At 43.8% G+C, this 15,349-nt stretch overlaps 1 protein-coding gene across 1 annotated transcript in view; it reads left to right on the top strand.

Moving 5' to 3' along the window:
* Positions 1 to 10,971, top strand: part of TBC1D31 (TBC1 domain family member 31) — a gene marked incomplete at both ends in the record, with an annotated part of 55,276 nt that extends 44,305 nt beyond the window's left edge. The window contains 5 exons of the mRNA XM_084229785.1: positions 2,944 to 3,036; positions 5,257 to 5,397; positions 6,994 to 7,188; positions 9,989 to 10,127; positions 10,838 to 10,971. Coding sequence (XP_084085911.1) covers positions 2,944 to 3,036; positions 5,257 to 5,397; positions 6,994 to 7,188; positions 9,989 to 10,127; positions 10,838 to 10,971 — 702 coding nt within the window. The remainder of the gene's footprint in view (positions 1 to 2,943; positions 3,037 to 5,256; positions 5,398 to 6,993; positions 7,189 to 9,988; positions 10,128 to 10,837) is intronic.
* Positions 10,972 to 15,349: the final 4,378 nt, after the last annotated feature.

The raw sequence follows: 15,349 nt of genomic DNA, 5'->3' as shown, positions 1-15,349 counted from the left end.
ATATGGAAGCTCCATCTTTAGCAGATTGAGGAACCTCCACACAGCTCTCCATAGCGGGTTGCTCCAGTTTACACTCCCACCAGCAGTGTAGTGGAGTTCCTTTTTCTCCACATCCTCACCAACATTTGTTGTTGCTAGCTTTTTTAATATGTGCTATTCTCACTGGTGTAAGATGGTATCTCATTGTAGTTTTGATTTGCATTTCCCTAATTACAAGTGATGCTGAACATTTTTTCATATGCCTGTTGGCCATTTGCATTTCCTCTTTGGAGAAGTTTCTTTTTAGCTCTTCTGCCCATTTTTTGACAGGATTATTTATTTTGTTTTTGTTGAGTCTCATCAACTGTACATCAGTTGTGTTGTGTGCAACAACTGTGTGCATCAACTGTACATCATTAGTGTTGTGTGCAAAAATTTTCTCCCAATCAGTGGGGTGTCTTCTTGTTTTGATTGCTGTCTCTTTTGCTGTACAGAAGCTCTTTAATTTGATGTAGTCCCAGCTATTTATCTTTGCCTTCACTATCACTGCTTTGGGTGATGTGTCTTTAAAGATGTTACTGAGGTGCATGTCATGTAGTGTTTCGCCTCTGTTTCCTTCTATATATCTTATGGTTTCAGGTCTTACGTCTAGTTCTTTAATCCATTTTGAGTTGGTTTTTGTACATGGTGTGAGGTAGTAGTCAAGCTTCATTGTTTTGCATGTAGCAACCCATTAACTATAAAAACTTTTTCATGGCCAGTATAAAAAGATTTCCATTACAAAGCATATGAGTAAAAGTGGAACTTCTCTGCTTGCCTCTCATTTTTATCACTAGAGATAAACTATTAAATGGCTAATAAAATGCCCTTTCAGATGTTCTTCAATAGCTAAAGGAGCCGGGCGTGGTGGCGCGCGCCTGTAGTCCCAGCTACTCGGGAGGCTGAGGCTGGAGGATCGCTTGAGCCCAGGAGTTCTGGGCTGCAGTGCGCTATGCCGATCGGGTGTCCGCACTAAGTTCGGCATCAATATGGTGACCTCCCGGGAGCGGGGGACCACCAGGTTGCCTAAGGAGGGGTGAACCGGCCCAGGTCGGAAACGGAGCAGGTCAAAACTCCCGTGCTGATCAGTAGTGGGATCGCGCCTGTGAATAGCCACTGCACTCCAGCCTGGGCAACATAGCGAGACCCCGTCTTTAAAAAAAAATAATAATAATAATTATTATTTTAAAATTAAAAAAAAAAAAATAGCTAAAGGAGTAATTACATTCATATTTTCCTATAATATTACAGAAATAAGATTATTCTCCCTACATATTGTTTTTGCAACCTGCTTTTTGAAATAATATATAGCAAATATCTTTTCATATGACTATACCTGTCTGTTCTTTTTTTATGGTTTAAGGTCCATTGTATGACTGTCATAGTGTAATTAATCCTTTGCTGCCCAACTCTAGGTTGTTTGGTGTTTTGCTGCTTTAAAGCAAGTGCTATGTAGTATATTCTCAGTATAAACCTTGGAGTATTGCACACATACTTATGTTGAGTTATGCCAAAGTCCTTCAAAAATGAACCTGTTTAAGCTATTTTAAGTGTATCAGAGTCCCATACCCTAGTCAATTTGAAGTATATCATTCTTAATATTTGCCAGTCTAGTAGGTGAAAAATGACCTATTTTAACTTGCCTTTTTGTTTTTTGTTAGTGAGGTTAAATATCTTCAGTTATTTATCTTCTGTTTATAGAAGTGTAAATTTTACATCCATATCATTTGTTGATTTTTCTATCAAATTAGTCTTTTTCTGAACATGGGCTCTTAGTGTCAGTTAGGGCAACACTACCTAACAGACATGTGAGGTGAGCCAGGTAGATAACCAAGGTTTCTAACAGCGACAGTAAGAAAGTAAGAAGAAACAGGTGATAGAAGTATTACATTTACTATATTCGCAAATTATTTCAATATGTAATTAGTATAAAGACATTATTAGTGAGATGTTTTACATTTTGTTTGCACTGAGGCCTTAAACCCAATAGTCAGCTTACACTTACAGCACCTAATGTGGACTAGTCATATTTTTTTTAATAAATTTTATTTTTATATTCCCCATACAATTGCAATCCCCTTATTTTGACCCCATGGACTGGTCATATTTTAAGTGCTCAACAACCATACATAGCTGGCGGCTGCCCAGCAGCGTAAGTTGGGCATCAACTCTTCTGTCTGTTGTAATTTTTTTTTTCCTCTAGTCTGTGTTGCTTATCTTTTAAGAATGTTTAAAGGTCTTTTTTTGTTACCCAAAATTATTTTTGGGTAACTACATGTCATGTCCTTTATTCTCATCTCTAAAAAAATTGGCACTTTAGGCAATCAAGTATTTAAGATGGTTTCTAAGATTCTTTAGTCTCAGGAGTACCTGACCCAAACCCTCTAGTGTACAGGAGTGAAAGGCTTCCAAGTGATCCGACTCTGGAGAAAGGTAACTCTGAATGAAATCAACGCAGGGCGCATTCAGGTTAAATAGTCCACAATAAATTTAAACTTAGCATTACTAGTTACCAAGCCAAATTTATGAAGGTATAGAAGTATAAAGAAAAAGAACATTAAATAAATGTTACATTTAATAAGTTTAAATATTCTATATTTTTATCTACCCCATATTTAAATTGCTCAAGTTTTTTAACTCATAATATTGGCTAATGTAAAATGGTAAGAACGACCATCTGTTCTCCCAGCCTGGGAGCATATGGTAATTATGCTTTCTGTTGCAGAAAATTAAACTTAGCTGTTCAACTCAGATATTCCTAGATTCCACAGTAAATGTTAACATATTATCGATTACTTTGGTTTAAAAACTCAATTATTCTTATTAAATACTTCTCAATATATTGTTTGGATTACAAGATACTAAAAATTATTTTTTTTTTAATTATTTTGTAAATTTTTTTTTGACACTGTTGTTCCCCCATAGGTACTTATGAGAGATCGAGAAATTGCTACCACAGCCAAAGACCTAGAAATGAGACATCTGGAACTAGAATCACAAAAAAGACTGTATGAGAAGGTATAAATTAGCTACTTCCAATATGAAAAACAAAAGCAGGATTTGTTCACACTCTCTTTAGCTTGTATTTATTCTTGGTTTTAAAATGTTCATCTTATTTGTTTTCGAAGAGGAATATAGTGTCATCCAGGATTGTAAGGTAGCCAGAATGTCTGAACATACAGAGTTTGTTGTAATTCTTTAACTCATGTTTCTCTTAGCAACTTAGCCTAGTGTCTGAAGCACCAGATGTAAGCCCCAGATTTTGCGTCAGGCTCTTCTACCAGCTTACTAAGACTTCTCGTGTTTGTATTACTCCAGTTCTTCGCAGGACTTTAAAAGGCAAAGGCAAAAAAAGCACTTTAAGTTTGAGTCCTCTGGAGTCAGATCAGCAAGTCTACTTAGTACAGATAGTCTAACTTTCTGGACTGGAAAAAGAAACTTTGTTAATATAAATATTATTTGGGAAAAACATTTAGTTATTCATTTGTTTACTATTCAAACCATAAGTTTTCGCTTCCTTCAGCCCTCTTAAAGTCAGGTGTTGGGTTTCAAATTAGTGATAACTGCAAATACATAACAAGTAACATACAGAGGATTATTTTTCACATTAAATGAGATTTAAAATATAGCATCTACTCATACCCATGGTAATTTTTAAGTTTCTTCACTGAACTTCAGGAACTAAGTCAGGGATTTACACTTTGGCTGAGTTTCCTATGATTTTGAATTAGATGTAATTATTTGGACCAAGCTAAGATTTACTTTTTACTGTCTTTTCTTTGGAGGGGATGGTATAGTGGCACCAGGGGGTATAATATCAGAATTAACAGAGAATTTGTCAGAAAAATACCAAGAATTTCCAAATATTTTTCTGATTCTCATGTATCAACATTTTGCTAAATTTGCACTATTCTCTTTCTGGATATACGTATAGATAAATACATGGACTTTTTTTCTCAACTGTTTAAGAATAAGTTGCAGACATAGTACCCCATGACCCCTGCATACTTTAGTATGTATTTCCTAAACCAAGGAATCCTATTCAAAATCAGGAAATTGACATTTTATTATCTATTATATAAACCTTATTCATATTTCATCAGTTGTTCTAGAAACGTCCTTTAGAGCAAAGGAAAACCTGAGATCATCCATTTATCAGTTGTCATTGGAACCATTCTGGGTCTCTATATTTTATGATCTCTATATTTTGGAAGAATCTAGGCAGGTATTTTGTTGAATGTCCCTCAATTAGCATTTTCTGGTATTTAGACTCAACTTACATTGTTTGGGCCAGAAGACCACAGAAATAATGCTGAGTTTCTTTTTGTGTATCTTATCATTTTTGCTATCTTTCAAAAGAAATATTTAGGCAAATTAATGGAGTTAAATACAACTTAACCAACTCAACAAAACTAGTAAAATCCTGAACTTTCAGTTAGAAGTAAATGTGCTGCTACTGTCTTTTTCAGACTAATTTTAGTGATTAGCACTTCTCTGCCAAACCTATTTATTACATTAGCATAATTAAAAGGGTCTATTTTTATTTTTTATTTTTAAAGATTTATTTATTCATGCATACAAGAACCAGGGTACAGGCCAGATGTGCGGGGGGGTGAGAGGATTCACCAGAGACAGAGCAGGGAACAGAACAGGCAGACGGACGGAAATACACTGCTGAGGGGAGCAGCAGGTGAGACAGGAGAGGTCTGCCCCACCAAGTGGGCATGTCCCTGGCCGGCTAGGAATCCAACCCACGCTGCAGAGTCTGCGCTCAACCCGCAGCACCACAGGGGAGGGCCACAAGGGTCTATTTTTAAATAAATGATAGCCCAGGAAACAAACGATACTTTGTACATATACTGGATATATCAACCCAATATATAATTTGTATAAATGATTTCTAAACAAAAGAATAAATAAAATAAAGAAGCAAATACTGACCTGTGACCCCGGTCCTATCCCTTTCTTTGTCTTCTGGGCTCTGCTGTCCTTAGTCCACTTCCTGGCCCTCATGCGCATGTGCCTGCTCGTGGGCACTGTCCAGCCTTGCCAGGATTGCTGTAAGATTACGAGTTACCATGAGCATGTCTGCTGTCACTGCCGTTAGCACTTTACTTTGAAAATTAGATGATGATAATTTTTGCTGTATGTATATTAGTGTTCTTAAAACAAGTCATTTTCTATTTTATCAATATGTAATTGGTGATTTTTTTGCCCACAAACTTATATTTTAAATAGAATCTTACTCGAAGTCAAGAAACTGCTGCAAAAGAAATGCGAGAAGATGCTGACGCCTACAGACGAAAAGTGGACCTGGAACAGGAGCTGTTCCACAAGCTAATGAACACGAATCAGACTCAAAGCCAAAAAACTCAGAAGGTAGAAGTAAATTCAGTGCATGTATTTGGAGCAGGAATTTCCATCTGTCATCCTTTTAAAAGAAGCGGTTCAAAATTTAACTCTCTGAAGTTAATTCATCTCTTTACTTCAGTTATCATGGTTCCTAAAATCTTCCATTACTTTTTTTTTTTTTTAAGATTTATTTATTCATTTATACAAGCACTGGGTACAGTCAGAAGCGCGGGAGGGTGAGAGGATTCACCAGAGCCAGAGCAGGGAGCAGAACAGTCAGTTTGACGAAGTAAACTGCTGAGGGGAGCAGCGGGTGGCAGGAGAGGTCTGCGCGCCATGTGGGACCCTCCTCCGGTGGCCGGGGAGCAGCTGGGGATCGAACCGGCACCGCAGAGGCCGCGGGCAGCTTCACAACCCAGCGCTCAACCGCTGCGCCACCGAGGAGGCCCTCCCGTTACTTTAGTTGCAGGTCACTTCATTGACAGCCGTATACACGTGTCTTTCCTACTGTGAGCATACTTCATACTACTTCAAAGAAAATACTAAGGAAATAGTCACTTTATAAAGTGCATTATCCTCCTCTGTTGTCCCTGAGTCAATCCAGTCGCAGAACACCCAGCATCTCTGCAGCGCATACTGTAGGATGTCAGTCACACTCTGCAGTAGATGTGGGATGACAGCAAATACTGGAAATGCTATCTTGAAGCTAATTTTTTTAATGTCAGATTGGAAGATATAGTACATTGCGAATCTTTTATTTTTTTAAAGATTTATTTATTTATGCATACAAGAGCTGGGTGCAGGCCAGAGATTCAGGGAGCGAGAGGATCCACCAGAGACAGAGTGGGGAAAGAACAGGCAGACTGACTGAAACACTACAGAGGGCAGCAGCGGGCGAGACAGAAGAGGTCTGCTGCGCCATGTGGGTTGCTTCCTGGTTGGCCGGGGACTGAACTCATGCTGCAGAGGCTACAGATTGCTTCATAGTGCGGTGCTTAACCCCTTGTGCCACCAGGGTGGACCTACATTGCGAATCTTTAAAAATATTTTCCAAACTTATTTTATAGATTTTCGGGGGGGGGGGTTACCCTTTCAGAAATGCTGGCTTTAGTGAATTGAGAATTGAGAACTTCAAAAAAGAACTTTCTGTTATCTGCTTAACAAAATTGTAAGTGGGATCTGACCTGCCCCTGGTGCAACAGCCAGGAATAGTGTCAGATTTCGCTCCCTTCTTACTCTGCAGCAGTCCCTTGACTGATCCCTCAAGGATGTCCCATCATTTCTTTTTGTCCTTGACGCTTCTGATTCCTTTTCAAGATGTGGAAACATTCAAATTGTTGGATCCCACCCATCCTTCAAGCCTATAAGTTCTCAACCTTGGCCAGACATTAGAATCACCTGATTCCAGTGTACCAATGTCTTAACATACTAATGTCAGCTCCCCAGAGATTGACTTCATCGGTCTGTGGTGGGACCTGTACCTCAGGTGATTAAACACCTTAAACACTCAGGTGATTCTGTTATGCAGCTGGGGTTATGAGAGCTGCCCTAGATGTTTAGATGCACTGAATAGAGATACCATCATGTTATACAGTCTTTCTGAAATTTAAAAATGTTTCTTAGTTAATTGAAGAAAATCTGGCAAAAGCTGAACAGGCGTGTTTAAATACTGACTGGCGCATTGAAGCTTTACATAAACAAAGACGTGATGACCTACAACGAGATGATTGTTACTGGGAAATGGCTAAACTCCTTCGGAAGAACAGAAAGGAAGAAATAGAAGTACTAAACGCAATGATGGGGGAGGAAGCTAGAAAGGTAGGAATGGTGTTATAAACTTTGTGAATTCAGCATTTAAATGTTGAAATGTTACATAATCAAAGGACAAAAGCATCAACCAAATAGTTTTTGATGGAAAAGATCACAAGAATAATCTTATTTTAGTTGGTGTTGCTCAGAGAAGTTATCTAGTATCGGTTCCACCTAAAACTAGCTAAGCATTTTTCTCATTTACATTAGTGTGGCTCAGTTTCCAGCTTCCTGCATTTATTCTAGCAGATTCAATGATATTACCACTTTCTTGTACCTAATTTTTTATACTTAGCTGCTAGTAAAAGACTTTTAACAGTTAGGAATTCTATGTAGCTGCCAGTAACAAAATTCACATTATAGTGACGATAAACGAGGGAAGTGTTTCTCACATGGAGAAAGCCTGGAGGGCGGCAGGTGAGGGTTCGTGTCCTGGCTCAGGTCCATCAGAGAAACCGCCTCCTCAGCCTGCCAGCGCTACCTTCTGGTATGTCCTCCATTCTCAAGGGTCCTTACTGTCCAGGATGACCTCAGGAGTTTCACCATCACATGCACAGTCCAGACAGCAGGAGGAAGGTCGGGTGGAAGTGCAAAAGGTTCCAACTCCTAGCTGAGACAGCTCCTTTTAACTCCTTTCCAGAAGTCCCATATCACATTTCTAGCCACATTTGGCAGCAAAGAATGTTGGGAAATGTAGTCTTTTTAGCAGGGAGCATTATCACCCCAAATAAAACTAGTTTTGTTTTTTGTTTTTTTTTTGGTTTTTGTTTTTTTTTTTGAGGTATATTTTTTCCACTCTCCTTTTGCCTTTTTTTTTTTTTTAAAGATTTATTTATACAAGAACTGGAGAACAGTCAGAGGTGCGGGGGGGTGGGGGGGGTGTGAGAGAGGTTCACCAGAGACAGAGCAGGGAGCAGAACAGGCAGATTGACCAAAGTCCACTGCTGAGGGGAGCAGCAGGCGAGTCAGGAGAGGTCTGCCTCGCCATGTGGGTTGCTCCCTGGCTGGCCGGGAATCAAACCTGCACTGCAGAGGCTGCGGACAGCTTCACAGCGCTGCGCTCAACCCGCTGTGCCACCAGGGAAGCCAGAATTCTCCTCTTAAAAAAGAATCAGAGAACGGATTTTGAGGAGGCAACTTCCAGTCTGTGTCATACATCTGTATCTTTTGGTTGATCTTCCAGCAACTCTAGATATGTAGATACTACCACAGACACAACGGATGTTGCCAGGGGCCCCGCAGAGTAAAGGAGAGTAGGAGCTAGATAACTGGCAGCTTTGCCTGAGTGGATTTCCTTCCTCACTGTTCAGATCCCTTTTCCTCCTCCCCACTCAAGGGGTAGGGCACCTGCTGGTAACCCTTTCATTTAAGGGCAGGGAGGGCTGCAGGTGATGCCCAGATCCCTGAGGCGGCATATGCTTCAGGAAAGTTCTGGTGGAAGCCCTCCGGGTAAGGGCCTACATCAGGACTAGACTGTGTAAAATGAGGTGCTTCTCTCCTTTGGGTAACATGGAATATTAGAGTGGACAGAGCAGCATGGGAAGGGCTTTTTGTATTCTGTAGAGTTCCTTTGGAGCCAGCGTCCTGGTGCTGAGGCCAGCTTGACTCCTGCGTGGCCTGGGGGAAACAGCCAGGTGCCTCCTCATCAGTAACATAAAAGAGAATCTCTGTGGCTGTTCCTGGTCGTAGGATTTGTTAAAGTTTAAAAGTTATATGGTATTTTAAATACATTAGGTACCCTTTGAGCTAATTTTATTTTCTCACTTTAGAAAGTGGGCACCAACAGGGGCCTCTCTGGTGGCTCAGGGGGTTAAGACGCAACCTACGAAGCTATCCGCAGCCACTGCAGCACGAGTTCAATCCCCAGCCAGGGAGATGATCCACATGGCGCAGCAGACCTCTTCTGTCTCATCTGCTGCTCCCCACAGCTGTGTATTTCAATCAATTTGCCTGTTCTGCTCCCCACTCTGTCTCTGGTGAATCCTCTCACCCCCATGACTCTGGCCTGTACCCCAGTTCTTGTATGCATAAATATTTAAAAAAAATTCTTTATTAAGGGCCTCCCCGGTGGCGCAGTGGTTGAGCACTGGGTTGCGAAGCCGCAGCCTCTGCAGCGCCGGTTTGATCCCCGGCTGCTCCCCGGCCACCGGAGGAGGGTCCCACATGGCGCGCAGACCTCTCCTGCCGCCCGCTGCTCCCCTCAGCAGTGTACTTCGGTCCTTCTGCCTGTTCTGCTCCCCGCTCTGGCTCTGGTGAATTCTCTCACCCTCCCGCGCTTCTGACTGTGCCCAGTGCTTGTATAAATAAATAAATAAATCTATCTTTAAAAAAAAAAGTCTTTATTAAAAAAAAAGACAGAATGTGGGCACCAACAGAGATTACCTGGCTTCCCTGTAGCCATCATGTGTGCCAAGTGGGTGAAGAATGCATTCATTTTCTGAATTGTACCGACTTCATTAAGACATAGCATTCAAACTAAGTAGAACAATTGCCATTAATTTTTTTAAAACTAGTGTAATCCCACAAGAGTTCTGATTTGAAAGACATTGAAATGGATGTAGATGTAGTGGCCTCTGGCAGCTATGTGTGCTGCGGTCGCTCTCAGGGGCACTGAGGGTACATCAAAGTGCCTCTACTTTCAAGAGTCTTCAGCAGCCTCAGGCTTAGGCAGGCAGCCAAATTACCCTGATAGTAAACAGACCCTATGTGCCACAGGACTGAAGGGAGGAGGAGAGAAAATGGGCATACTCCACTCAGCAACTTATATTACCACAATTTTGTGTGACTTTTTTTTCTTATTTGTATTTAGCGGGAGGAAGCTGAAGAAAAGGACTTCTATTTGCAGTCAGAAAAGAAAGCTGCTGCCCTTTCAGATGCTTCTAGAAAGTTGTTTCTAGAGAAGGAGCTAAATGATGCTTTTGAATACGCTGAACATCCCTGTAAAGAAGGTATGTGTGAATGCCTTTCTCTCTTCTGGTAGCACACATCCATTCATCTCACATGGCCTGTCATGAATAAATGCTTGTGTTTTGGCCCTTTTGTCAAATTACCGCTTACCTACAAGGTCGTCACTAGTCAGCATTTGTATGGTCAGAGAGTGGACTGAGGAGGTGACACTATTAAGCAAACAGCTCCTGTGGAGAAAAATTTCTCAACAAACCCCAGAAATCTGACTACAGAATTGAGGCTCCCAGAAGGCGGGGGTGGGGTTACCCAGTGCACTGTGGTGGAGGACTATGGGTAATTTGGGGTGGATGTGGCAGAGACGTATCTGAAGAGGTGTGGGCCTCTACCCCTAAATCATGTAGTGTTGTAAACCAATGTTATCTCAAAAAGAAAACTATTTAGTAGGAAAAAAAGGTCTCAAATCCACTGTTAGCTTTGTTCCTAATTTAAAGTGATTGTATCCCCAACTCCAAAAAAATTGCTAATAAACAAAAGCAGACAAGTTCTCTGGTGGCATTTATCCAAGTCAACAATATTTGGCTTTTAAATAGAACCATGTAGAGCCAGGTAGTGTGTTAGACGTTTTGTTCAAGAAATTTGAGTTTTAGAATGTTCATTTCATTGATTTTTTTTTTTTTTGCAACATTTACCTTTAACTGTTGTCTTGTTGCTAACATCAGAAAAGTTGTTAATTTTACATTTTGCTTTCAAGTTTCTTTAAATCAGAGGAAAATGCAGTTGGACGCCATGGAACGAGATCTCATGGAGAGAGTGAGAAATCTTCGCCAGAGACTCACCGCCCAGGCTCGGAACCGACGCCACATGCCTCACCTTCTGGCCACGTAGGAGGCTTGTCAGCTTGAAGTGGTCAGATGCCTATTTTGCAATCAGTGATACTGACTTTTAGATTATTTATTTTTAAATTCCTATGAAGATCAACCTTTTGTATAGAAAAAAATTGTGTATAAAAATTATGTGTCCTATTTATTGCTGATGCTTTTTGACTTGTAAATGGTTTCTTGTACTTTTCAAAAAAATGTTTTTTGAAGCTATTAAAGTGTGTATTCGACCCTTTCAGGTTGCAAAGACTAGCATAAATCTAACTGTAGTTGACACGGCCTTATTTTTAAGATAAATGGGAGAGATTAGGAACAGGAAACCATCTCAACAGCTGTACAACCACAGCTGAGAGCTCAGCAGCCCCTCTAGAGCCCTGGGCCCTGCAGCCTCAGCCTCAGCTCTGCTCCCACCCGAGCAGCAGGCGAGCCCTGTGCCTCAGAACTTGGTGCCCCTGTCTCGGTTTCACCAGCCTTTTCCTGCCAGCACCTACTGCCGCCCCCCTCCTGCTCTCAGCACCCCTGCGGGGCTGCTCACAGCTCATCTTACACAAACCACTGACTTCTCTCAACCCATTTCTAAAAGCAGAAACAGCTCCCCAACTTGATGTTTAAGTAAGAAAATATGTATGAAGCTCCTGCTACAGTGCTCGACATATAGTAACTTGTTTCTGGGCTCACGAAGCATAATCGTACGCTAAACCGAACACTTACAACAGGCAAAGTGCTCTCTTTTGTCCAATAGGCAAAGTCCTCAAATTAAGCTTTGTCCCTGTGTGAGGCATTGGCTTCCAAGAGTGCTTCGTTCAGCCAAAACTGCCCATTTCAGTTGGTTGCAAACATGCTCAGGGCCCAGGCTGGTGTGTTTGGCAACAGGAAGAACGCAGGATATAAAACAAACAGCTCGTGATGGGAACTTCCATGGGCTAGAAATTGCTGAGCTAAGATCATTCAAATTCTAAAGTACTGTCATTCCGCTGGCCAGAACCAACTGCATATTAAAAGAGTTTTTAGACCTCTACTTCAGGCCCCTAAGTAGAATTCATGCCTATTCAGTGATTTTGCAAATACACCCCTCAGTTCTGGTATTACAGTATTCATTTTCTAGTCAGTGAAAATGAGTTATGCATACTCTCTAACCAAGTGAAGAAGTGCCTTTTATACATTCCTCAGTTTTCTTGGCGCCTACATGTCTCCCAATAATCCTGATAAAGACACGGTTTCGGCAAATTTCAGATTCGTGGCTGAATCTCTTCAGTCCCATATTCTTGATTGACATTACAAAGGTCGTCATAGTCATGAAATCTACGAAATAACATTTCTGATGGTCTCTTCCTGCTTCTTGGTATTCTATCTGCCACCTTTCCCCAATTTCTTGATAATATAAATTCTCTGGGGAGTAAGTAAAGGTTGAGCGTTGCTAAAATTTTCCCCAGGCTGACTACATTCAGCAAGTTTCTCTCCAGTACACCCTGGAGTTTATCAAAGAAGGGCGCTCCTAAGGCCTTTTCCTATTTCTAACATTCATGTGTTTTCTCTCTGGTGTGACTCGTACAGTACAGGGTTTCAACTAAACCTTCTCTGTATCAACCACACTTTACAGAGTTTCTGTCCCGCATGAATTCATTGGTGTCAGATAAATCACTCACTTGGTTAAACTCATCGGTGTCGGATAAATCACTCACTGCATTCATAGTCTCCTCTGATGTGGATTCTCTGAGGCTGAGCCAAATGTGAGCATCGCTAACAGCCTCCCAGGCGGTCCCGTGTCGACCAGCCTGGTGACTACAGACTCCAAGAGGCAGAACATGGGTGCCCTTGTCACAAGTTCTGGACTTAATGTTTCATCTCTTATCACTCTGGGTTCAAACGGGAGACAAGCCTTCTGATCATCTGAAGGGGAAAAATTGACTAGAAGGAATTACTAAACTAAGACTTCTAAAGGGTACCTAGGACTGAGGAGAGTAGGAAGCTCCCTCTTCCTTCCCTTCCGCCCAAGGCTCAAGTCCAGACCTAGTCAGAGAAGGTGTGGCTGCAGACACTGGGTAGTGGGGTGGTTCGCTGGGCTGCCCAGGCCAGAACTGGCCCACAGGCCCTGGGCAGGAGTCTCCGGGCACAGGCCTTGTGGTGCAGATAGGTATAAGTGCCCAGGGAGTGAGGGTGTGCGCGTTGTCCTTCTTGGGAGGTCACAAGAAACCAAGACTGGTGGGCAGGTGCTCAGGGCACAGCTGCCCGAACCAGACAGGAATGTGCCTGCCCGAGTAGGGAGGATTGTGGCAAGGGGGTCATCAGGCTGGGGCTAAGTCACTGTGTGCGCTGGCACACAACTGGGGTAGGGCTCACGGGACTCCCCCCTCACCACACTGCTGGTGGACCTAAGAGCAGGCACAAGAGTAAGCAAAAGAGCACACTCAGCTAGGGAGACGCCCATTCCTCCTGCCAAGTCCTGAGCACCCTCTACTGGCAGCCCAACCTCAGGTCCATTGTTGGAGATCCACTTCCAGGGCCCAGCCCCTGCTAGCAGAGCAGGCCCCGAGAGCGGACCTGGAGCCGAGAGGCAAGAAAGTGACAGCTGGCACACTCTGCAACCGGAAGTAACTGCCAGCGCACAGAAGTGTGGACCCAGGACTGGCCTTTCATCATGTTGCAATGCCAGGTTTCCCTGGCACGATGCAGATGAAGATATCCAAAAGCGCAAGAAGGTAGGAATTTGGACTTAGCACATGAAACTCCCACTCACCTCCCAAGTGCACGTCTGCGAACTTGCGAACCTCTGTGCTGCCTCTGCCGCGGGGCCTGGTGACGGCCAGCTGCCTCCGTCAACCTGCTCCTGACCTCAGTGCGTATGCTGGGGTCCCACAGCAGCTGTTGACCGAAATAATCATAATCACTGTGAAGTGGACTCAAAGTTTAAAGAATTTATTAAAGAGGTGATTCAGAACGAAACTTAGGACCCTGATCCAGGAGAACAAGGTCAGACTTCAGAGTGAATGGCCCTCTCAGAGTTTCTGGCCTTGGTCTATATTGAGCAGTTACATCTATAGAAAAAATATGAAAGAGCTACGGGGCCTATAGCAGGGCTATAGTGACAAAAGGACAGTGGCTAATAGGGGACAGGTCACTGCTGCCTCTTCACCCTCATGCATGACCGCCAGACCACTCAGGCTCAGGGAACAACAATGGGGCTTATTTGACAGGGGAAACAGTCTCTGAGGCCACACGTGGCCAGCTCTCTCACCCCAGATAGTGTCCACCGTGTCCAAAAGTCCTAAACAAAAAGTCACTCATCCAAGATGGCGCCATCTCACCAACAAGGCCCTGGAGGGTGAGGCAGCCAGCAAGCAGCTAGCCAGCGTCCAACTCACCACAGCTGGAGGCGCCCACAGGTGCAGCCACTGAGATGACGCCACAGCAGCCACACCACAGCCACCGGTCAGGACCGACAGCACTGGGCACTGGACAGCAAGAGAGGCAGCGGCCCTGGGAGGAGGTGCTGGACAATTTACAGCTCTCAGAGGTGACCCAGACTCAGGGTAACCAGTCCCATCAACAGAGCTGGACAGCGCTGGCCAGTAGTGACGGTCTCCTGGTCACTAGGAGCCTGCAGCTTCAGAAACACCAGCATTAACGGCTCTCCAAAGTGACCTGCACCAACAGCAAACAGCTCTTGGGGACAGGAGGCTCCTTTCAAGTGATGTCAGAGGCAGGGCCGCAGGGTTGTGGCCCCGGCTCCTGCAAAGCCCTGGGCCTTCTCATCTTTCCAGAGGCCAGGACGAGTCTGTCTCGGGAACAGAGCGCATCAGGGCTGCAGACCTGAGAGAGGCCAGGCCCTCCCCGCCCTGCCTTATATCCTTTTTCAGGGGCCTGGTCCCTCCCCACTACAAGTCTGATTGGACCGTTTTCAGTCCTAAGGCTGACTGGGCCGCAGCACCAATCAGCTCAGAGCTCGCACCTGAGGGGCCCTTCTCCACATCCACGGGCCTCTCCACCGCCCCGCAGCTGACCCCTGGGGCCCCGTGCTCCCCCCTGCAGCCCTGAACCCGGGGCTGCCTGCCTTGGGGCGGCGGGGAAGGGGCACCACCGCCGTCCACCGTCCACCATCACTGCTGGACTCTGCTGCAGCCTGAGCCCCCGTGGGGCCACTGGTGGCGGCATTAAAATGCCAACCCAAAGCAGCGCTCCGGGGCCTGGTGGCAGAGCCCAGTGTGGGGGCGGGGGTGTCTGGTTTCAAATACATAATTATTTTTAACGAAAGGAAGACGACATCTAGTTATTCCCAACACTTTCAGTTGACTAAAGATGTTGGTTTCTGACCAGCTCAGCTCACTGGTAAAGGAGAAACACTGCACCATTTCACAGGCATCCCTTGATCTCCAGAGCGGATCCAG

Source organism: Talpa europaea (genome assembly GCF_964194135.1).
Source record: "Talpa europaea genome assembly, chromosome: 3".
Classification (NCBI taxonomy): domain Eukaryota; kingdom Metazoa; phylum Chordata; class Mammalia; order Eulipotyphla; family Talpidae; genus Talpa; species Talpa europaea.
This window is presented reverse-complemented; position numbering and strand designations above follow the sequence as displayed.